Genomic DNA, 25,812 nt, shown 5'->3' on the forward strand with positions numbered 1-25,812 from the left:
AAAATAATTCACAGTCAATTTTGCAATATGTAAAGATAGTTGTGTACTTTAGCCAATTGAAGTTATAAAAAAATTAATATGGCGAGAAATAAACAATATTTTTACAAGAAATTGCAAAGTTAGGGATTATAATAAAGAATTAACTCAAAAAGAATTAAGTGAAAAGTATAATATTATTAAATGTGTAATATCAAGATTAATAACAAAATTTATTACAACTGGTAATGTAGAATTAAATCATAAGGGAGGCCGTCCACGAAAACAACTACCCATGAAGATAAATTAATTATTAGACCTATAAAAAATATTCTGCGATTTCATCCACTGAAGTTTTAAGAAACTTAGAGTTAAATATAACAGACAGAACCATCAGAAATAGAGCTCTAGAGGCTAAATTACCAAGTCGGCGGCCAGTTTGTAAGCCAGTCATATCTAAAGAAAATCGACAAGCAAGATAAATTTTGCCAAAACTTATGGGAAATGCACTCTGCAACAATGGCAAACTGAACTTTTTCCGACAAATCCAAATTTAATTTAATTCAATGACACATGTTAGACGACCAAGTGGGACAAGATTGTTGCCTAAATACTGCAACTTGACAGTAAAACATGGGGATGGGTCTGTGATGTTTTTCATGGGGTGGAGCAGGACCTATTGTGAAAGCAAATAATAAAATGGATTTTTTCTAATAAAAAGAAATTTTGGAAGCAAAAAAGTTATCATATGCTGAGGAGGAAATGCCCATTCGTTGGAGATTTCAACATGACCGGAATCATAAGCATACATCAGCATTCGTGACAAAATAGAACGAAGATAATAAAATTGAATTAATAAAGTGGCCCACTCAATCCCCGGATTTAAATCCGATAGAGAATTTATGGGAAATTGCAAAAAAAAGATTAAGAGGGCGCAGATTTTCCAACCAAAATCAATTATTCGAGGCCATTGAAAGAGAGTGGATGCAGATTCCAAAACGAACTATTGAGAGCTTGATAAATCAATGCCAAAACGTTGTGAAGATGTAATTAAAAACAAGGGTTACTCTAAAAAATATTAATTATATTTTTTTTTATATAATGATTTATTTAATTTTATCTATTATAAAAAGTTGCTTTAGTTTTTTCCAGTTAATAACTGCTATCGTTAAAAAAAAAATGTTTTTTTTTATTTTTTTATTTAATACATTATAAAAGTTTAATAATTTTCAGATATCCTATGTTTCGTTATAATAAAATTTAAATTTATTTTCGATATTATAAAAAAATAATGAGTTTCTAAATAAAAGTATGATTTTATAACGGGAGTTGCTTGAGTTTTTTCCAATACTGTATATATATATATATATATATATATATATATATATATATATATATATATATATATATATATATATATATATATATATATATACATAGATTACTTACTTTCAATTATAAATTCTCCACTTTTCGACAAATATGATAAATCTCCATGAGTTTTTTTGGAAAAAAAATTTACTTTAGTTTGATCGTATACCCATGACCCAAAAGTTAATGGGCAAATTTGTTCATCAAAAGGAAAATACTTCATATCAAGCTTGCACGTACTTCTAAACATTAAGTTATATTAGTGTCAACCAATTTATTTTCACTTTTCGAATAAAAACTTTTTTTATAAAAAGTTTTATATAAGAGATTCAAAAAAAGAAGAAGCAAAAAATCAGATATGGCACTGCAATCTGGCTACCGATAACAAGTTACTTATTTACCACCACCTAATTAAGGTTTCCTTCTAATTTAACATTTTCATTTATAAACTAAACGAATAGAAAGGAGCAGCGCTAGGGGTAATGTTATAGATCTTAATCTTAAAATTTTTTGAAAAGCAAACAAAATTTGAATTCAAAAGAATATTTCTTAAGGAAGATAGTTCCAAAAATTCGTGAAACAAAGTTGTAAGTTTTATATATAAAGTTTTTATTAATAAACCTTAAAATTGTTGGTATTAGCCATACGACATTGCCATTGCTATAAACTGTTACTTTCGTTTTTCCAAATACGTCCAATCCTTGAAAATCTTTGTCTGCGCTAAAAAAATTTAAAAAATAATGTGAAGCAATTCATAGTAGTGTGAAACAATGATATTTTGTATAAGCTCAAGGTGGTTGGAGCCACCCCACAAACCTCGAACCATCAAACCTCGGACCATCACTTCGAAATATTTGGGTTGTAATAACATTTCAACGTTTATTTATCTTTAGGTGAAATTTTAAATCTCTTGATGAAATCTAAAACTTTCAAAAATTTTTCACTTATATCAGACTACAATCACTGAAATTTAATTTTAAAAGAGCTTCAAATGATTATGAATATTAAATAGTTTAGTATTTATACTATATTTTTCAGTAATCAATACAAAAAGTAAGTTCTATGTCAATGACATGGGCGTCTAAATTTTTTTAGAACTGGAGATTTTAATCTTATTTTTGAAAAATATCATTAAAACATTGTGTGTACAAAAATAAATAAAATTAAAAAATTAAATTTCAAATTTTAGCAACTAAAATAAATCAAATAATAATGTCGAAGATAAACTAATATGAAGCTGAAGGATTAGTTATACGAAGAACTCTTACAGACTTGTTGAATTGAATGCATATATAATATATGTATGTATATAATGACTTGTATGTATAAAAAATGTATGTATATATATATATATATATATATATATATATATAATATATATATATATATATATATATATATATATATATATATATCTTTTCTATCGTCTCTAGCTTCTTTAAACAGTTGGTCGCGCTGAGTGGCTCTTTAATTTTTATTTTGCTGTCAATGAGTTGTTGTATAGAATTCTTTTTTAAGGTTAAAAATCTGCCGTTGACTGGTTCTACCTCTTCTGATGAGCCTTGATCAATGGATAAAAAAGTTTCATCGGTTTCAATAAAATCATCCTCTTTTACACCAAATGTAAGTGGTCCAATATTAGCCAAGCTACCCCACAAGGAAATGAGCTGGTCATAAAACTTAAACACAATTTTACCACTTCCACTTCGATTGCCAATTACAACTGCTTTCGGAAATTTTTTGTCGGATTTCTTTCAAATTTCATTTAAAATCGTTTATTCCCTCGTTTTATTTCTTTGTTTGAGTCCTTTTCATTTGTAGTATCAACGGCAACAGGTCCAAAATACAGCTCTTTATCTTTATTTTAGAGTATTGCCGAAGTAAAGCTTCTCTGTGTAAGCTTTATCGGCATTAAGGTCAAGGTTTTTATAAAGCATTCTACCATTCTATCAAGATTTTCTACCATAATAACCATTACCATAGATACCATTTAAAGTTTTTTCTTTTTGTTTTATCAATAAAATTGGTCATTTTGAATGAAAGTTGTCAGCAATATAACAATAACTACATACAAGAAAATTCAAGTAGGTATAATTGCAAATTTTAGACAGGGTTTTGGGTACGTACTAATATACATACATTTTGAACAAATATTTGTTGTTTTTTCTCTCAACATTTTTGTAAGTATTTGTATACGGTAAATATTTGTATACGGTAAAATAAACTAGCTTAATCGGTGTTTATTTAGGTAATACCAAGAGGGTTTTTTTTCTTTCCTTTTTTAACACTAAAATAAATAAAAAGTTTGTTTTTAAGGGATTTTTGTTAGAAGACTTGTTTTCATTCTTTTATTTTGTAGACGATTTTATCAGTGTTTAACCCAAAGTAAAAATATTTTAAACAATGAGTTCTTGCCATGCGAGCAAGGTTGTTTGTTTATATACACGCAAAAAAAAAAAAAAAAGTTAGATAAGAATGACGTCAAGGTCTAAATAAATGGGCTACCTTGGCAAACTAGCAAGCCCGCTTTCCATATAAACAAACTCAAAACTATCAATCATTTCAGTAATAACGTAGAAATTTGCATTCCGAATTGCGTTCATAAGAAGTTTTATTGATTTGGTGAAATGTTTGTCAGCATATCAATACCATATTCACTTGTGCTACATAAAAGAATTCAATTTATAGACACTCAAACCAAGGCTGTTGCTTAAAAAATCTAAAAAAGAAGCGGGTAAAATATGTTAGCTGCGTGAGTATAAACAAACTAATCGTCTTGCATTATATCAGTCCCGAACCATATTTTTAAAAGTACTGAGGTATAAAGAAAAATAATTTTTTTTTGAAAGAAACATGCTTATTTAAGGGTTGCAACACTTATGTAAATGAGAACTACTTGCAAGAAACTTCCTTGAGCAATACTGTGTGTAATCACGGAAGTGTTTGTTTCAACTCTCAGATGTTTCTTTCAATAATTTACTTATAGGCAGCATAGCTTGGTCAATTATTGTGGCGCCATATCTTAATATCTTGTGAACTGAGTACAATCCATAAACTTCAACGTAAAATTTTGTTGCCAGTTTTTTAAACTTTTAAACTTTTTTTTTGGTATTTATTTTATGCCCACTTGACAAGATTTCCGAAATGATATTACAATTTATAATAAGTCTGATGTCAACTCTTGAGATACATAATAAATTTAAAGAATCTGAGAAAATTTTTCTCTTAATATTATTAATATTTCCAACTAGTATTTTTAGTCGTTATAATTAGCCATATTTTCAGCCATTATTATTATAAGTATTTCCAAAATCTGCTTACGGAACATCCACTAGCACCCCCATTTTTTCTTAGAATGTGTCATGTATGTCCTTTTTTTTTTCGATTATTCTTATCCTCTTGAGTTCCTTGCTTGCCATTTCTTTACATAGAAATGCGGCATGACAAATATAGTAAAAAATTCAAAAACTTTAACGCTAGCATATAATATCGATAATCCAAATTTACGGACATCTGAATTTTTTATGTTTTTATACTATAGTTATTAAAATCTTTTGACGTTTATTTTGACTTTTTTAAAAATTATCAAACTTTTGTAATCAACTTTTGATCAAATTTTACCTTAAAAAATATTTTGTCGCATAACAATAAGGGATTCAGAGGATTCAAAGAACCCAGGCGCTCAACCTTTTAAGGCCTCCAACGGTCATCATAGTTTTGCTTTTTAGTATACACTCAACGTCACCAAGTCTATTTTTGGCAAAATAGACGTTCTAATCTTTTAATCTGTTTTAAACGTTTAATCTGTTTTAATCAAATATCATAGACGCTTCTAATCTAATACCATAGACGCTTCTAGTCTAATATCATAGACACTTATGTGCTATTAAATGTTTTAAAAAACAACAAAACGAATTATATACAGATTTCGGTGAATTGCTAAGCGTCCCGCGGAAGCAACTAATTTTAACGTTTCATATTTAAGAAAATGAAATCAATTATCCATATTGATCATTACACGTGCTGTACTTCATTTTTTAATTAATAATAGAAATAATTTTACAAATCAAAGTAAGTATGTGTAGTGTTACAGGTTTACAGTGCCGTTTTTTAGTTTTAGCTTTTATATCACAATACAAATAAATATATAAATCTCCAAAAGAACGTTAGAAAGTGGCAGCCAAAAACGTTTTTTTAACACTTCAACATCAACTTTTGATCCTGAGTCTTTATCGACACCTGTATTGAATTAAAAGAGTTAAGAGGGCCACCCAGTGATTGTGACACCCAATAATTATGATTCTTCAATCTTAACCTCTAGATGCAAACATCAAATCTGATCAAAAAATACCTAAAACTTTATTCATGTCTATTTCATCAATACTACCGGATTTCATGTTAATAATTTGTACCCGTCAAATAGAGTTTTCTACTCTACTAAAATTGTAGATGACAGTTTGAAGTACGTCATAGCTAAACACAATCATGCAGACCAAATGGTCAACACAACTACAAAATCAGGTAGCAGTAGAAGATTTTCTTCTCGTTATAATGGTCAAAACTAAGCTTAAAAACAAATTGATTATTGTTGACTTTGTTACTCTCCGAATATTGACAGTTGTTACTCATCTTAGTCAAAAGATCACAAGATTCAAAAGCTTATCTTAAGTTATTTTTTTCAGTCAAGTTGTGGTCTAACAAGCGTTGGCTTGTCAAGTTACAACTTTCAAAAAAGAGCTTGAATAACAACTCTTTGGACAATACAATTACTGGTTTAGTGTTCCACAGCCTCTTTTAGCCTTGCTTTTAGAGCCCACCGAGCAAAAATTTCTGTAGGAGCAGAATGTTTTTTTTAATCTCTTCAACTTTTTTCTAAATGTGATTCTGTTTTAAAAGAACTGATGAGTAATAAATTGATATCACCTCTAGCTTCCAATATTCGAGAGCATCTGATGCTAGAAATTTAATCGGCGCCATTTTTTTCAGTTATAGACAATACAAAAATTAATATTTTGAAGACCAATCATTCTGTATGTGTACTTTGACAAGGCACTAAAACCGTAGAAGTTAGAGAAACGTTCTTTGGTTTCTAAAAGCTTCAGGATCTACAAAAGCATCTGTTATCCTAATCACTATTTTTTTGACTGAAACCAATATTTAACAAGTTAACATATTTAATAAGTTTAGGCATTAACAAGTGCAGAGGACAGGGTTATGATTGAGCATTCTTGATGTAGTATTTATAGTTGAGTTCAGTAAAAAATTCAGCGAACTGTAATAAACGATGCTGTTACAACTTTTGCAGAAATAAAAACTTTCTTTAGAATTGTTCAATAAATACAGGGTGTTCCATTAAGACGGACAAAATGTAATAGTAAATAAAACAGTGTTATTGATGAGAATTTATTGATTTATTTTTTGGATAATGTAGTCTGATTTGTGGCAATTATTTGTGAAATATGATATTGGCCAAATGCCCGCCACGGCTTTTATGACACATATCCACCCGGTGGTCAAAATTTTCAATGACATTTCTGCATAGATGGTCGCTAATGTCATGAATATGCCTTATTATCTCATTCTTTAGCTCTTGAACTGTCGTTAGCTTGTTGACATAGACTTTACTTTTGAGATATCCCCAAAGGAAGAAATCTAAAGACGTCAAGTCGCACGATCTTGGTAGCCAATTGGCTTTACTGTTTTAAGAGATTGTGCGACCAGAGAACTTCTTATTCAGTAAAGCCATTGTTGCATTGGCTGTGTGACGGGTGGCTCCGTCCTGTTGGAACCACAGATCTTCACAATCTACAACATTCAATGCAGGCTATAAAAAGTTGGTAATTATGGCACGGTATCGCTCGCCTGTCACAGTTACAGAATTCCCGGCATCATTTTCGAAAAAATATTGCCCAATGATTCCGTTAGCAGACATTGCACAACATATCGTGACCTTTTGTGCATGAAGTGGCTTTTCAACATTTTTCTTTGGATTTTCATTAGCCCAAATCCGACAATTTTGTTTATTAATGAATACGGAAAGATGAAAATGGGCTTCATTGCTAAAGATGATTTTTTGCGAAAAAGCAGGATCGACTTGCCTTGGCTCTCGTATCCAATTGACGAATGTACGGCGCTTCAAATGGTCATAAGGCTTCAGTTTTTAAGTTAATTGAATTTTGTAAGCGTGCACACACAAATCTTTTGTCAAAATTCGATGTAATTTTGTTGTTGAGAGGTTCAATTCTTGTGCACGATGAAGAATTGAGGTGCCTGGATTCTCGGTCACATTCTCGCGTACTGCAGCAATGTTCTCATCTGAACAGCGTAAGCGAGTACGAGTTGATGTTTTCACATCTGTCACTGATCCAGTTTCTTTAAATTTTGCCACAATTTTTCCAATTGCATTGATGGTTGATCGATTATGTTGACCAAAGAAATCGCGAAGTGCTCTTAATGCATTTGTGGTTGAATTACCATTTTTGTAATACTCTTCAACAACTGCGTTGCTCGTTTGTTAACCTTTCCATTATTTTAATTGCCAAAAGCTGTAGTTTTTGAATCTAGAAGAAAAAGAAAAAAATTACTCATTGATCACATATAATTTGCATTAAGCTTTTGTCCGTCTTAATGAAACACCCTATATATGTCTATTTTGAACGAAGTGCATCATGTTAGGCTCTTTTACGAGTCTTTAGTTTAAACCAGAAAAATTTCTTTAAAAATTTTATGCACAAACAGTTGGGAAAGTAGACATTCATTTAATGCTGCAATTATAAATAGATATCCTGATTTGATTAAGACGCTTACATATTTGACAGGTCGACAAGTGGTTAACCAGCAACTCGCAATGAAGCTGGTCGAATTCTTTACCAAAATAAATTTTGATTTATTTTTCTTCTTATCCTTAGGGAGAATGTTCTTCAATCTGTGTGTGTGGTATTAAAGTTGTTGCAGAGAGAAATTGCTGACTAAAGCACTCGAACGTCTGGATGCAGCTACACTCAATTTGCCAATTCTCCGTAGGGAATTTTAAAATATGTGCCAAGAGGCTACAATACTTTCTACAAAAGTGAAGATAGATACACAGTTTCAAAATAGAAGCAAAAGAATTTCAACTAAATTTTTGGCAAGCTAGTTAGTGATGAGTTGGCCCTGCATAATTTTGGTTATGTTATTTTCAATAATTTTTTACTGAGGTTCTTTGTGTAAATTAGGTAAAAAACTTCTTAAGTGTGTCATTAAATAGCCACAGGATGGTGAGAGCCCCAAATAAAAACTTGAAGCCGGAACCACAATGATCTTGAATAACCACTGGTATTTTCATTGCTGCTTTTGTTAAAAAACTTAGAACTTTTATTTATCTAACCAAACCATCTATAATACGTTAGTTAATTCAATGTTGAAACAGTGTTAAAACATACCTAGTTCATTTTTGCTTGTTTTTATTACTGTTCATGGTAAAAGACTTCTTGAGCCATTTTTTAAGATAAAATACAATATGACTGCCTAGTTGGTAATGCTGACAGTTATTCAGGTTGTGCTGACCCTTGATATCTAAGTGGTGATAATGCCAGTTGTCGTTTCTAATTTACCGAGCTTGATCTTTATTATTAACTCGTTTATTAAATTTGATCTTTTGTTACTTTTTTAAACTTAAATCACCTTTTTCAAGGTTGTATTATATTAGCATTGTATAACCAGGTAGCAATTACTTTAACGCTTTTGCTATCACACTTTACTATAGTATGCAACGTATCGGCCTTATTGTAAAATCCATGAACACACGAAAGCTTTTTGGTGCCTAATATGCTCATAAAGATAAAAAAAAGGATAATATAAATTTCAAAGCATGAAAAAAAAAAAAATCACAAAATTACAAACAAAAATTATTTTCTTTTGAAAGGTATCACTGGTTAGATTTTGAGTTACCAATTACCTTGCTAAAATAACTACAGGTGCGAAGGAAAGATATATTGATGCTTCAGGTATTACAATTTTCGGTGTAGTGTACACTCTAAACTTAAGTTTGTATGTTTATGTCAACTAGAATTTTATGCAAAAAATTGCAGTGATTTGCGCCTAAGAACAAAATTATCTCAAAATGTTTGCCTCGCCTACCCTAAAGTGAGGATAATGAGTTAAAAAAAAACTACTTTTCATTTTTTAAAATAAAAATTGAACCTGTCATTTCAAAAAGGACACAAACCCAAAAGTTTTACAGTTAGTTTTATATTTTGAATTAAAAATTTCTGTATAATTTCCTTTATTTTTTATAATAAATAAAACTTGCATAAGTTATATATGTTCTTTATTTATCAACTCCTATGTTTAATTTCTTTAGCACCGAAGACATTTTATTAATAAAAATCATTTTTTCTGTTGATTTTAAAAAGCTTTAATGAAAGGACTTGTTTCCTTTTCGAAATGACAGTTCAATTCATCGACTGGTTTTATATTTCATGTAAGAATCCACCCAAAATTTACAAACCCCTCATTCTTGGACGAGAAGAAGCTTTATACGGACCTTTAACTTTTAATACTAAATTACTTACTAGATATAATATATAAACTGGCAATAAATTTAAATTTAGTTAAAGAAAGAAACAAAAAAAAATAAATTATTTACTCATACTTTCAAATGAATAGTACGACAAACATTTTAGGATAAATTTGTTGCAAAGCAAATCAACATTTTACATGGCATTCTCATTTGACAGAAGCATATTTAAACTAAAGTTTGGAGTGTGCACAATTACCCAAATTACCATATCTGAAACACCAAAAAATCTTTTCGCCGGGCCTGAGTTATAAATGATTAGATCCAAATAAAAGTTTATCGATTTAAGATATTTGATTTTTATATGAAGCAAGCATGCATTCAAACAATGGTAGTATTGCAAAATAGTTATACATGACTTGAAAACTCTATATAAAAAAATAACTATTATTTTTAAAGTATTTTAACTTTTTCTATTGCTGTCTCGTTTTTATTTTTTTAACTTTTTAGTTAATAATAAACTATAATTACTTGTTATGCAACTTTATATCTGGTTTCCAGATTCTATCTGGTGATACAATTAATCTGCTTAAACCTTGCCATTCACTTGTGTTCCAAACGAAAAAAGGATCATTCCAGTACTAGACATATTAAAAATAATAACGAATATAAAAATTAAAATAACAACAATTATAAAAAGTACTTCAAGAGTATTATTAGTAAAAAATAACAACAACAAAAATGCAAACAAAACAACAATCACAAAATAATAACTACAGCAACAAAAATAAAAATAGCAACGTCATCATATACTAAAACCCCACCATTTTATCATCATCAAAAACAGTAACAAAAACTATATAAAAAAATTCACACATAAAAACACCTATAACAGCAACAGCAACAAAAACAACAACAAAACAACAACAACAATAACAATAACAACAACAAAACAACAACAACAACAACAACAACAGCAATAACAACAACAACAATAACAATAACAACAACAAAACAACAACAACAACAATAACAACAACAACAATAACAAAACAAAATAACAGCAACTGCAACAAGAACATAAACATCTCCGCTACCTCCATTATCTATAAAACCACACAAATAAGAATCAAACTTATTATACTTTCTCATTAAACATTACAAATATTTTATGTTAATATAATGCATAAATGTATTAACTATACTTTATATTAGAAGTAATATTCTTACTTGACGAATCCACATCGATAATTCTATTACCTCTTTTTTTTCATTCTAAAATTCGTATATTTTATGTGACAAGAGTTGTTTAAAAATTAAAAGAAATGCAATTAATAATATAAAATGCTATTTTAACAAATAATATATAGCAAAATGGTTTTGTGAATTAACTAAAAATTTAGTGAAAATTAGAAACTTGAGTTATTTTAACAGCGTTGCCGGCTAACTTATTGAGTTGATTACTTTGGAAAATGATGATAATTTCAACCGATGTCGAGAAAAAATTGGAGTTTCAATAATATTTTGTTATAAATTAAAATCTAGTTGTTAACTAAACATTGTTCTAGCATATTTTTTTTTTTAATTTTATGTATTTCGACTTATAATTCATAATAAATTTTAAAAAAATTTATATTTTTATATTTCATAGTATACTTTAATTTTTTATCACAATTTTTTTAACGAACAAGTCTTATCTAATAAATGGTTTTCTAACCTGCATCGGTTAGGAAGAAGGCGTGAACTTTCAGTTAAATGCCCTTTCGCGATGCTCTTTAATAAAAACTTCTTAGGATACTTCTAGTAAAAATTAAAAAAAAGTTAAAAAAAAAGTATTTATTCTGAAGATCTTTTGAAATAATATTTTATAAAAAAATTGTTTTAATTTTTCCATTATCAAAATGTTTAATGTTTCAGCAGAACTAGGAGATGGCAACTCACCATTCCTAAACAATACGTTCTATTGTGATGAACATTTAAATTGTAGTATCTTCTGCCTCTACTGCTACACCATTCGTCACCTGTTAGTCCGAATTTTTCTCCTTTTGCTTTCAATGCAGCCAATTCAGCAATCATTAAATATTTGGCTTCAGCATGAAACATCTTAATTTTTTCTGAAATCGAGGACGCTGACTTTCAAAAAGCATTTCAGATTGAGTTATGGACCTCTTAGCGTTTCAGATTGAGTTATGGACCTAATCGAATATCCATCAAGAGTTGTCAACTTGGCAATAAGATAGTTTAACGACATCTTAGTCAAAACTGGTCTGGAACTGGATGGTTTTAAATCTATTTTCTCGCAACTTTTGACGTGTCCAATTAGGCCGTTTGTGCTAATTGTACAAGTAGTGTCGTATAACGATATACGACACTACTTGTACAAAATAAAAGTATTATATGTTTAAAACTTACCTCGCCATTTTAAGACCAGTTTTTGCATATATTATAAATATTGATCTTGACTAAATATTTTTTTTGTAAAGATAAACTATTGAATAATTAAAATATATAAACTAATATCACATACGCATAATATTTTAAAAGTTACTGTTTACCATATCTTTGCTTAAAAATTAAAAAACTCTTGCTTTTTTGACAAAAAAAAAGCAAGAGTTTTTTTCATATTTATGCATTACATTTTATTATACTGCAATTGATTTTTGTGGATTTAAAAAAATACTATTATTAAAAAGACGCTATTAAACTCAAAAGAGTTTTTGAAATAGTTTTATGATATGGTTTTAAATAGAATAAGCTTTTTTTTGAGGTTTTTTCCCACCACCACCACCTGGCCCACTGTGCATTACCAATTGCTTTGCGATGTAAATTAGTGTTGTTATTAAACAAAGAGAACATTTACATTTTGAAACAACAAGAACTATTGTAAAAGCAGCGCAGAAATAAAATAAGAATTTAATTATAAAATTAAATAATTAAGTAAAAATTGATATTTTCTGAAAACTTCGTCGAAGTTCCGTCGAAGTTTCTCGATTTATTTCGAACTCCGAAACTCCGAAAAACCGAGAAAAATCCGACGAGACGGAGTTCCGAATGGATCCATTGATAATATACTCAATACCCTTGTATTACTTCTGTTTAACAATAGAACAAAAATTTTTTAAATTACTTAACTATTCTAGAATTGTAACTATAAAAAAAACCCAAATACCTAAAAATATCAGAACGAAGTTGTGAGACAAAAAAAGTTTTGATTTCCGTCAAAAATAAGAAATTTGAATATTTAAAATGTTAGTAATATCTAATTGTAGGGAGTAGCAATAGCCAACAACCTCTAGTTCAATCTATAAATGATCTATGAAATAACTTACAACACGTAGAAAATTCTTTTTACTTTACATTATTCATATTAGTATATCGCATATTACAATTTTACAAAATCAATATTTTTGACGGTAAAGTTTTTTTACAAATAAGTTAATATTAAACAAAGCTTACACATTAATTAAAATAATTTCAAACACATAAGATATTTTTAGTTACATAAAATACATTTATATTTCTCATAAGTTAATGTTTTACGGATAATAAAATTTACTGAAAGAAGTTATCAAAGGTTAAATGTTGGTTTGTTTTATAAAACTATTTCAAAAAAAGACCCTAAAAATTATAACTCGCATAGAATTTTAGTAATTGGCGGTGCGTTTAAACAATGGGCGCTAAACGTTTATCTATTAATCGCCCTTGATACGCTGGAAGCCTCATTTAACCCTTATTCCAATAAAATTACTATCCCAATACCCTATTCTTAAATATGAATATGTTTGAGAAAACGAAAAAAGAGTTTTTTATTTTAAATAATTTATAAATAAAAATTGGCAGTTTTTGCCACTTTTTATCAACTCTCTGAAAATATTCTCATTAGAAAATCATTACGATGGGTTTTGTAGCGTGGGTTTATGGTGAAAAAAAAACAAAAACAAATTAGACATGCATATATGCCACAAGATGTACCATATTCCTATCCCTCTTTAAATTTTTAAACCAACCAGTATATATATTAAAAATTTACCAAATTAATTAATTGTTGTATAGCAACATCAAATGTCAAGTTAACAGCACCTCCTGGTAACTTTGGAAATGAATTAATGTTGTAACTAGTACCATTAAACAACTTATCCAGCAACAATACCTCGATTCTTTTGGTGTCTAAGAAAAAATGTAATTTTTAGCAAGGTAGTATATATATATACAAGGTAAATTATATAAAAACAATAAAAAATAGTTGTAATAATAAATAAACAATCTTTAAGAGAAAATTAGTTATAATACAACCAACTGACGTTTAACACAAAGTAATGAAAAATTGAGGACAAGCACTTTTTGATCAAAGCTAGATTTTGGCACATTAAAAATTAAAGTAATCATGTTGTATAATATACAAAATATATTAACAAATGCTAATAGATCTCATTACTTATTTGGTCAGTACCAATCAAATTATGAGAGATCCTAATTTTTACAAAAAAAGTAACCATGGCATTATTCAGTTAATGCTTAAACTAGGGTTTGTAATCCTGAGCTACATTTTCAATCCCGCCCAGTGGGCACAGGACCTAAATAAGACGTCTTTTGAACGTTAAAAAGACGTTTAAAACGTTCAAAAGACGTTCAAAAGACGTCTTTTTTACATCTTGTGCCCACTGGGCGGGATATCGGGATTACATTTACCAATTCCCGGGATCCGGGATTAATACTGGAATTATTAATTACCTGTTCTTGAAATATTTTAACATGTTGTTTTAATAAAATTTCAATAAAATTTATAAGACATTTAAAGTTTTTTTTAATAACTATTTATTAAATTACAAAAAAACTCTTTGGTTTTTTTAATATTGTACATACTTAATTTTTAATTATAAAGAACTCGTTGTTTTTTATAGATATAATATAAATATGTTAATATTTTTTGATTATTTTAAAAATACGTTTTGAGGAAACAATCCAAAGTTTGATCGCCCAGACGACTTCTTATTTTTGTTGCAAAAAGACCGGCCGCAGAAAAAGCACGTTCAGATTTTACACTGCTTGGCCAAATATGATTAAAAAATTATGAGCTATTTACAAAAAAAATACCACATTTTCAAACAACATCATTTCCTTTTGAATTGTCACCGACAGCGTCTCATCGAATTTGTATGCTGGACAAAATAGCTTTATTAAGTTCGTCTGTTGCTCTTTTCAGAGCGAAAAATAAATAAAAAAGATCCAGATGGAGAGTCAAAAAAACCAGAAACAATTTCTATCGTTTGAAAATGAAAGTTTAAATTCAGATTCAGACTCATAAGCTGGTAACGATGTAGCTGGATTTGTTTTTCGTCTCGTCTTTCGAGTAACTCAACTATTAATTTCTCACTTACATCGTATGCCTTTGTTGCATTAGAAGAACCAGAGATGAATGCAACTTTAGACTTATAACGTTGTTAACATCTTTAAGTTTTTTTAGCATAAAATTCCATGAAGGGCTGTTAATCGTGCAAGTGTTGCAGAAAGTGATTTTTCTTCTTACTCCAATACCGGAATATAATTATTGATGTTTTGATTTTTTTTGTTAGTGGTTCATCTGGTGTGTTTGCTGAAATAGTAGCTGGTGTGATGTTAATTTTATGGACGGAAAGTAAGTTAGGGCGACCATGCGTCCTATTTTTCCGTAGAATAGTTTGCTAAACAACATGAAAGTCAATCATAATAGAATTTAATCACGGTGGCAAACCTCAAAATTAAGAACTAAATGTAATTGATAACTAGGAGCAAAAACATATTTTAGCGCGCACTTCGTAAAAAGAGGACGTCTGGTAACCCTAAAGGAAGTGCTTATAGAGACCTTTCGTTGAACCACCGACAATTTTTAAAATCATTTTGCAGTCAGAATACTTAGGCATCCTTGTCTGCCTTTTTTCTTCTCGTTAGAAATGTTTCCAAACCGTAGAATTGCTTTTTTGTCATATTCCATGTAAAAAGCCATTATAATTTAAGAAAATTTACTGTTCAAATAACCAGCAATTTTAATTTAATTAAAACCACTACTACAAAATAGTCATAAACAAATAACTTTAAATCGATATAAAAAATTATTAGAAACTTAAATAAATGCTACTAAACACCGACAAATTTTAATAATGTAATTGCAATCCTATTTCAATTATTATAATAAATCCAATCCAATAATTCATAAAATAATTGTAAGAATTTCAAATTTTTATAGTTTGAATTTGATTGCAATCGAACGTAAAAAAAAAAAAAAAAATTCAGGAATTAAGGAAAATAATTCAGGAAATAATTCAGAAATAGTCAAATCTCAGCCAAAAAAATTCTAATGTTCAACCAAAAATGGTTTAAAAAAAAAGCAACCTGGGATTAAATGCGTAATCCCGGGATTATTATAAACCGCAAAATCCCCTGATTTCGAGGTCCCGGGATTCCCAACCCTACAACTTCATCTCAACATTACTCAAACAATTACAAAACTTAGCACATGCTAATTGTAAAGAAAATGTGTGAAATAAAAGAGCAAATGTATATTGATCTTTTTTGATGGAAATAGTAATTTATCAAAAAAGATATGGGATGCTAATAAAGAAAAGGCAAAGCAAATACATAAGAAAAGATAAAATACATAAAATAAAATACGATTGCTTTATATAACCAACCACTTAGTATTAGTCATATTTATAAGAAAAAGCAATCAAGCAATCTGGGGCAATCAAGGCTGTTACCTACACACGAAGAAATATCATTGTTCTTCTATAGTAATGCAAATAAATTAATAAATGAGTGAAAAAATCTGAATTTCACAGTGCAAGGTTAGTTCTTAATTATTTGAAAAGTTTTAACACTTTAAAATTTGTGTTCTAGGTTCTCTCAGATAGAATATCCGGGACTCCACTAATTCATATATTTTGTTTAAATGTTGATATTTCTATTTAGTTATATATAATTTCTGGTTTGTTATCTTATTATTTTCGGTTACGTTGTATTTGCTTGAGTATTTTGTTAATACTGGTTAAAAAAAGACATTAGCAAAAAGTCAACGTCAAACTTTTTTATGGCATAAATTAAAATTATAAAACGTCTATAAGAGTTGTCGTTGAACAATACTTAGAACTGATGACTATATGAGTACTTTTTAAACAGGTAGGAACTTTGTTATCCGAAAAGCTGGTAATAAACAAATGATTTTTAATATTTAAAAGTGCGGTTACTGGTACTGCATGCCGACGCTTATACCGTAGGATAATACCTTAAGTGTATTTTGTTTGTCAGCATTGAAACATTTTTTTGAAAATAGAGACATGTGCATTTCCTTGTAAGCAATCATTTTCATTTTAACATAAATTTATTTTGTTGATAAGAAATGCCTTTTCTATAACTAAATCATCACTCTCTCAATATAATTATATTTTGCTGACCAGAAATGCTTTTTCTACCATTAAATAGCAGCAACATTAAATTTAAATCCAAATTTTAAATTATGAATAATAAATAAATTATTACTTATCTATTAATTTCACAACTCAGACTTTTAAATAAGTTAATAACTCACATAATAGCTTTGAAAACATTGCTTGTAAAAGGAGATGCACAATTAACAACAACTTCATTTTCTTCTGCATTTTATTTTATAGAATAAAACCAAGCAAAGAAATTTGATGAAACTTGCGAAACAATGGATTCAAAGAACCATAAAGGAATTCAGCATATTCTGTAGTAAGAACTGTTTTACAAGTTTTATAATTCTTTAACGGGTTTTATAAAATTTTTTTAAATCAGGAAACCAAGAAGATATTCTCCGTGATCTAGATAATGCATTTAACTATGTTTTGAAACAATCATTAAATTTTAATTTCCATATTGGCTTTTATAAATATTTTTCTTTTGTTTCAATCTACTAATAAAAACAAAATAAAAGCGATAGCATATTAAAAAATTTTAATATGCAGCTTTAATAAAGTGAGAAACCAAGCAACACTGGGCCAATGCCTTATTCAAAGTCAGATTAATTTGGGTAAAATGAGACTCCTTTACAGCAGGAACAGACGTTCGTAAGACGTCAACGTCTTACAGACTTTACAAGTCCGTAGTACGTCCTTACGACGTTCTGGCGAACGTTCTGTGTCCACTGGTTTAAAGTAATTAAAAATATTCGATTTTATTTGGAGGGAGGAAGCAAAGGCGGCAGAAGCGTTGCCCACCTGATGTTTGAATGAATCTTTATTTGATTTGTTATTCGAAATCATGGTTCTTTATTCGTTATTGTATAGTTTAACACGCAAAACTGATAATATTTGCTATTACATTACATAGTATTAAACTAACAAAATTTCATATCTTATCTTTATCTTTTTCTATTATAAGAAATATAATAAAAATTTTTTACTAAAAAAAAAGCAATTTTGTATTGATCTCAATAGCTATTTAAAACGATTCTATCCATTTCATGGCATTGTTGTGGTGTTTGAGGATAAGCTGTTTTGTTCTATCCAGTTTTCTGGTCTTTTTGTATATATTTTTTTAAACAAACTTTATTATTAGTTAATATAAATACTATTTACTGTTTGAAAAACGCGTTGTAAACGATTTATTTTACTAATTGCAATGAGTCCAATAAAACTGCTGCGTCAAGTTTTTATTTCTGTAATAAGTGAAAATTTAAAGTCAAGTGCGCTAGTCAAATCACCGATCAAATGCGCTAGTCGAATCACCAATCGAATGCGTCTGACGAATCATCAATCAAATGCGCTAGTCGAATCACCAATTCACTTATTACAACAAAAAAGTTTTGTTCTTATAAGTAAAAAACAAAATAAAGTGCTACAGCTTCTGAAAAAATATTTAACATTTTAAAACACCTGTTTAGTAATTAGTCTTGAAATTTGTTCAGATTACAAGACAAGATTTATTTTCATAGCCTAACCAAAACTTGAAGATCTCAATCCAAAAAAATGTCACGACATGAATTAGCAGGTCTTGCGTTATCTCAAGACAAAGCATCAAATCTTACTTAATTAAGCTTATAACTCGTGTAATATAATTATAACTTAATCTTATAATTCGTGCGGCCATGGTGCAGTGGTTAGAGCGCTTGCTTTAGAAGCAGGAGATCCAGGTTCGAAACGAACTCTTGGCATATATTCGCGTCACGGTAAGAAAGAAGGCGTAAACTTCCGAGTTAAATGCACTTCCGGGTTGCTTTGTGACAAGACCGTTAGGTCTTCTTGGGGCACCTAAATAACAAAATTAAAAAAAAAAAATTAAAAAATTAAAAAAATATCAACGCTTTAAATGTAGCAGAGCTTTCCATTCACTTTGGATAATCTGAAGCAAAAGTAATAAAGTTTTGAACTAATGACTGCATTTTCAATTTTGCTTACTTTTTTACTTCACAGCCAACTATATTTACTTAGTTTATATAATTGACTCAACATAGCATAAAAAATTTGTATTATGAGCTCAACAATTTTTATGCAACATTCTTCAATGTTGCATGAAAAGTATGACTTGATTGTGAAAAGTGCATTGACGTCTTGATTTTTTTGTAATACGGTTTTTTTTAAATCTTTTTAAACTGTAAAAGTAAAAATACAATTTAAAGTTCTTTTCATTGCCCAAATGTTAAATTCAAGGGACATGATATTAATTGATGATAGTTAAGTAATTAAGTAGCAAGTTGATACATATACTTGATAAAAATGATTCCACGATACTTTACAACAACCCCACTATTGGCGTAGTTGGAACAGCTAATGGGGTTAGTTGAAACAATAGAAAGTTGTAAAACATCACAGGTTTGATAATATGTGCACTTATTAAAAACAAGGATGTCAATACAAACTGATTTGATGATATGTGTGATGATAAAATTGATGATATGTGCACTTATTAGAAACAAGGATGTCAATACAAATCAAAAAGTTCGCTTCATTTGAAAATCTGCAATTGAGCAGACTTTTTTAGGCCATAAGAAATATGCTCAGCATTGAATTTAATTGTCTCAAAATATTTAGTTATTGAAAAGTTTACAAAAATAGATGCATGCGATAACACAGGTCAACAAAAAAAATTTTTTTTTCTGGTGCCGAGCAAACAATTTGTTTTTTGTATAGCATTTCTCATTTTGATTTCAAATATGCAACTCTTTTTTTACCATCAGGTCAAGTTGTAAAGATATTTAGGTTCAAATCTTAAGTATTTAGGGTAAAGTCCCTAATATTGTCGAAAAAAAAGTGATTCAAAAGTATGTCAACCTGGGTCTCAAAAGAAGCGTATTTTCATAGAGATTTTAAAAATGTTATTTATTTGTAATAAAAATAAGTATTTTGTGTATTTTTGGTGAATAACATTTTGTTGACTTTTTTTTAAGAGTCTTTCGCATTATTTCACAAAGTTTTTTTGTCAATAAATTTTAAGGAAAAATATTTATGTTTTCTAAAATCTCTATGAAGATACGCTTCTTTTGAGACCCAGGTTGACATACTTTTGAATCACTTTTTTTTCGACAATATTAGGGACTTTACCCTAAATACTTAAGATTTGAACCTAAATATCTTTACAACTTGACCTGATGGTAAAAAAAGAGTTGCATATTTGAAATCAAAATGAGAAATGCTATACAAAAAACAAATTGTTTGCTCGGCACCAGAAAAAATTTTTTTTTGTTGACCTGTGTAATTGTGCGTGCAAAATTTTTCCGGATTTGGTCTTGCATTTGCTTTAAGTTTATATCTCTGGTTTTCTTAGCTGACAATAATTTTGTTTTTCAGTCTTCGTTCTTATTCATTGAACAAACACAAAAGTGATTTTAATTTTATATTTTAGGCAAAATATCACTCAGTACTTTCTAAAACTTTATTTTAGGAAATACTTGCTTTGACAATTTAAAACAAATCAATAAATGGTTTTTACATTTGATGCTATGCTTTTGCTAAAGCTCTTCCTTCTTAGTATCTTTTTTAAAATAAAAAATATATAGTTTATATAAGAAAAAAATAATTATATTATTTTCAGCATGTCTGAAAATGTCAAGAAAACTTATATCTTAAAGAATTAAACATTTTGATGTTATGACAACGTAAAAGCCTAAAATAACTTATTATGCGCTCTATTATTAAATTTGTGCGCTCTGTTAGTAAATTTATGTGCTCTGTTTGCGAATTTATGCGCTCTGTTTGTAAATTTATGGAGAATTTAGCAATCAATCAGAGTTTGCAGCAATCAAATCTTATTTATGTTAATAACGTTCCAATCAACCCCGTTGACAATCCCAGTCGGCATATCTAGTATTGTAAATACTCGGAGTATTGTTCACGTATAACATACCGCCGTTGATACCAGAAAAATACGCATTTAGTTTTAAGTTTCGAATTCGAGTTCAATACCACTTATTTATCAAAAATACGTATTTATAATATTTGATCAAAATCGGAATTATATTGAACCCTATTTTGATCAAATATTAACAAATAATGGAAAAACAAGATTCTTTGCTTTTAAAGCGCATGCTTAAACTGATATAGCGAAAATAAAATTTAAATTAAAAAGGTTTCTTGAGAAATTTAGTAAATTATCTCCAGTACAGTTACAGTACTTTTTTGCACTAAAAGAGTTACTAAAACTTTATCATAAAAATATTTATTACTACTTTTAAATTTATTAATTTAGTTTTATGAAGTCCTAAATTAATATAATTCAAATATACTTTAAATCCTATCATTTCATACCTTGCTTATTTTATTCCGTTGATTACTATTTTATTGATATTTCTGTTATGCTATTACCTTTTTTTGTTCTGTTTTAGAAAATTTAGAAAAATAAGTTAAAATTTTGAGCCAGCACTGACATTTTAATTGTTGCTAAGCGTTAAATTTTGTTATTAGGATTGCAGTTCTTTTATCTGTTTTTTGTTCTTTATTCAATAAGTATTTGATTTAAATTAAATATGATTATAATTTGATATTTTATTACGAGATATATGTCTTTATGTATGAATATATATATATATATATATATATATATATATATATATATATATATATATATATATATATATATATATATATATATATATATATATATATATGTATATATATATATATATATATATATATATGAATCTTTTTAGATTTTTTCATGTTATTTTTAAATTTTTTGTTCACGCAATTCAAGTTATATATGTTTATAGTTTGCATATATGTTTATATTATGTTCAAAATTAAAATGTTTTTGATAAATATATGTATGTGGTAATATGTGTTATATAATTGTTTTATAAATGCATTTTTAAAATAGTATAAAATGTATCTATTGTGTATATAAATATTATAAGAAGTGTTTATATATGTTATATAAATTTAAATAAATATATTGTGTTTTGTAGTTAGTATATATGTTTATATTATGTTGTTTCCATGACATCGAAACAACATAATATAAACATATATACTAACTATAAAACACAATATATTTATTTAAATTTATATAACATATATAAACACTTCTTATAATATTTATGGACCATGTTTTCAAAGTGTGTGACTTGGCAAACGTGTTGAGCAAGATTTTGCATAAAGTTGTTATTTATGTTACTAATGTTGTTACATTTGGCTTACCTTTATGTTGGTGTCTATTGCTAAAAATTATAAGTGGTTTTATTATTGAAACTCACTGCTTTTAATCGTTCAGTAAAAGCCACTCAAGAAAAATCATTTTGCCATATATACATTTTGTTTATATCTTAATTTGAATTTTAAGAACCATGACGTACCAACATAAATTGTTTTCTAAAAGCTAACATGAAATAACAATATTTAACAACTACTACTCTCTTATCATGACATCTTATCACTATCTGATATATTGATTTGTGATTCATATATGATGTTTTTCTTTGTATTTACTTATCCATTACATTTTTTCATTTCAGATTTATCATATAATGGATTTATGCAATATAAAAGAATGAATATATGTAAATTTTTATGAATTTTTTAAAAACATCTGCTAATAATTAGTCCAGTGAACGTTCAAACTTCAATGTTGCATATGTCATCTTCAAGTAGTTTCTTGGCTTTTCTAAATGTGTTTCTTATTCACATGGTTTTACAAGCAAGGTATGCAAGCAAATTTGAGCTGAAAATTTTTTTAGCCTTTAAGGAGAATTGGCGTTACACTTTTTTAAATTTAATTTGTTTAAATATAGTAGTTTTAACAAATAAATGTTTGTTTGTTCTTTGTTTTTTTACTTATTTGTTTTCAGATTCTCAAGAACTTGGCAACTTATCTAAGTAAGTTTTTTTTTTCTTTTTAGTGCAATTGGAAAGAGCTGAAAGTTATTTTTTAGAGCAATTGAAAAGAATTAAAGTGCTTTTTAGTTACTTCATACGGTATAACTGATACTGATTTGAGTAAGTTTACTATTTTGTTTTATTTTATATTCGATTTATTTGATATTTGATATATGTTATATTAGATATATATTTTATGTATTTAACATGGAAAACTGACTGTAATTTGTTGACACAAAAGTTTATAAACATAAATCTGCCTATATTTCAGTATATTTTATATTTCTCTGTATCTTTATAAATATTCTTTCTTAGAAAAAATAAGACTAGAAAAAATAAATAAATTTCTTTGAAAGTAGTTGAAAAAAATGATGTATTTCCATATTTCATTGTGTAAAGTGTAATACCACTTTTTAAAGGTATGTGAATAGATATATAGGGGAACATGGGGCAAGATGACGACTGTTTCAAAAAACGCCTGTATCTTAGTCTGTCCCAAAAAATAAAACTTACCTTTAGCTGGTGATGTAGCGATGTAATAAATCAAGTCAAACGAGGATAAAAAGTTTTTTTCTCAATGTCGGAAAAACTTTTTTAATACTTAGCTTTCGTCACAAAAATAATATTTAAAAAGAAACCATTGATAAATCTAGTAAAATTAATCTACTTCCCTTTCAGCTAAAATCAACTGTTATATTTAGTTTTGCTTAAGAGATAACTGTAGGTCGTCATCTTGCCCCATTCGTCATTTAAATAATTAATTTAGAGTAAAATATACTGATTGACAATGCTTCATTTTTTTATACAAGATTGTGCATTTATTATTTTTATGCATTAAGGTAAAATTGACTTTGTGCATTGTAGTCTAGATTCTTTTTTAATTAAAAATAATTGATGTAAATAAATGTTGTTTAATATTTTTGATAAACGACTAATGTATGTAAACATATAAAAAGATATGGATTTCAATAAATCTTAAGTTTAAATAAAGTCTTTGATTAGAAAAGATCACAATTTGTAAGATTCTTTTACTTTCATTTATTCAGTTGCAGCAATATAAGATTACTGGTAATATGTTTAATGATAATAGTTAAATTAAAATAGATAGTATTAGGCTCAACGAAGTTATAATGTAAATGCTTATAGGCAACTTGAAAATAGTAGTCAAATGAAAAAAATAAATAATTTCTAAGAAATATTTTACGATTTGCTTGCTATTTTATGGTATAATTGTTTAAATTGTTTAACTATAATTGTCCCTCAATTGTTCAAATATTGTAATAAATAAAATCTTTTCATTCCAAGTATTTAAGTTAATAAAATATTTTATTAAGTTGTGGTGTTATTTGCCAGTGTTACTACATTGTGTTGTCTAGCCTTTTTATAATCTTTTTTAATTATTCTGTCGACATAGAGTATATATTTTCTGTTATTGTTATCCTATCTCTACTAACAATAAAATGCAAATAGTACTTTTGTAATTAAAATTTTTTTTTTTAATTTTATTTTTTAGGTATTTGCAGGCTTTACTTGACTTTCCGTTTCTGGTACCTGTGTTGTGACAGATTTTAAAAAGAACTCAACTGATGTTAATTGCGGTCTTCGTCTTTGACCACAAGCAATGATGTTGCTGATAGGGAGTCAAAGTTAAAATATTTACAGATAAATTTGTATTTAATTTTTTAGATAATATATCAAGTTATTAATGTGTTTTTATTGTTATTAATGGTTTAATAACTCATAACCCGTATTACGGGTTGCTTTCTGCTAGTCATTATCATTATGTTATGAATTCATATTAGTTAATAAAATTGTATTGAATATTCTCTGGTTATCGTGTTTTATACGTGTTTAAATGCGAGTTTGATACTCAGTTGGCGTCGTATTGTATACCTGTCTCTATACGCATCTGATGTCTATTTTTAATGCGCGTTTGACACGAAAAAATGGCTAACAAATATTCGTAAATAATGCGTATTCTGGAAAGTTTTAAATGCGCATGTAATACCAGGAAAATATCGTATTGAATATTCTCTGGTTATCGTGTTTTATACGTGTTTACAAGAGTTTCAAATGCGAGTTTGATACTCAGTAGGCGTCGTATTGTATACCTGTCTTTATACGCATCTAATGCGTATTTCTAATGCGTATTCGACACGATAAAATGGCTAACATGCATACCACATCGATACGTATTTAAACGAGTTTCTAATGCGCATTTACAACTAAATTTGCCGACTGGGATGTCCTGCAGTTAATAGCATTAGTTCTTATAATTATATTAGAATTTTACTAGTTATAATATTTATTCTCGTAACAAGAAGTTGCAAAAACCTGGATACAATAAATACAAATTAAATATTAACCAGACGTTACCATTTTTTTTATGCTGATGTATCACTAAAATATTTTTTTTTATTTTTTTTATTACAAAATAATAAATATTTACAAATGTCTTTACTATCTCTGCATAATAAATACGCATATTTACAATAAGTTTACAAATCGTTTAACTTTTTATATTTTTCCATTTTTAAATATTTTTATGATACGCTTTTATATTATAAGAAAGCAAAAGAAAAAAACAGGCTTTTTTACGTTAAATTTACTTTGATCTATTCTAAAATATTCTTCAGTTTATATGCCAATATTTTAAAAATAAAGTCGTGT

At 28.0% G+C, this 25,812-nt stretch overlaps 1 protein-coding gene and 1 long non-coding RNA gene across 3 annotated transcripts in view; one reads left to right on the forward strand and one right to left on the reverse strand.

The window, feature by feature from the left end:
• Nucleotides 1–17,627, reverse strand: part of LOC100197498 (neuronal acetylcholine receptor subunit alpha-3) — a 31,456-nt gene extending 13,829 nt beyond the window's left edge. The window contains exons 1-6 of the mRNA XM_065801489.1: nt 17,406–17,627; nt 13,875–14,011; nt 11,075–11,119; nt 10,376–10,485; nt 1,969–2,067; nt 1,426–1,589 (exon numbers count right to left, since the gene is read on the reverse strand). Of these exons, the coding sequence (XP_065657561.1) occupies nt 1,426–1,589; nt 1,969–2,067; nt 10,376–10,485; nt 11,075–11,119; nt 13,875–14,011; nt 17,406–17,475 (625 nt within the window). The 5' untranslated portion in view covers nt 17,476–17,627. The remainder of the gene's footprint in view (nt 1–1,425; nt 1,590–1,968; nt 2,068–10,375; nt 10,486–11,074; nt 11,120–13,874; nt 14,012–17,405) is intronic.
• A 4,665-nt stretch (nt 17,628–22,292) lies between these two features.
• On the forward strand, nt 22,293–24,852 carry LOC136082142 (uncharacterized). 2 transcript variants are annotated; one of them, XR_010639426.1, is made up of 3 exons: nt 22,293–22,968; nt 23,166–23,262; nt 24,656–24,852. It is a non-coding gene; the product is annotated as an uncharacterized LOC136082142 (long non-coding RNA). The 2 variants fall into 2 exon arrangements; XR_010639427.1 differs by lacking the exons at nt 22,293–22,968; nt 23,166–23,262 and adding an exon at nt 23,269–23,561.
• Nucleotides 24,853–25,812: the final 960 nt, after the last annotated feature.

This window comes from Hydra vulgaris, chromosome 07 (genome assembly GCF_038396675.1).
Source record: "Hydra vulgaris chromosome 07, alternate assembly HydraT2T_AEP".
In the NCBI taxonomy this organism is placed as follows: Eukaryota; Metazoa; Cnidaria; class Hydrozoa; order Anthoathecata; family Hydridae; genus Hydra; species Hydra vulgaris.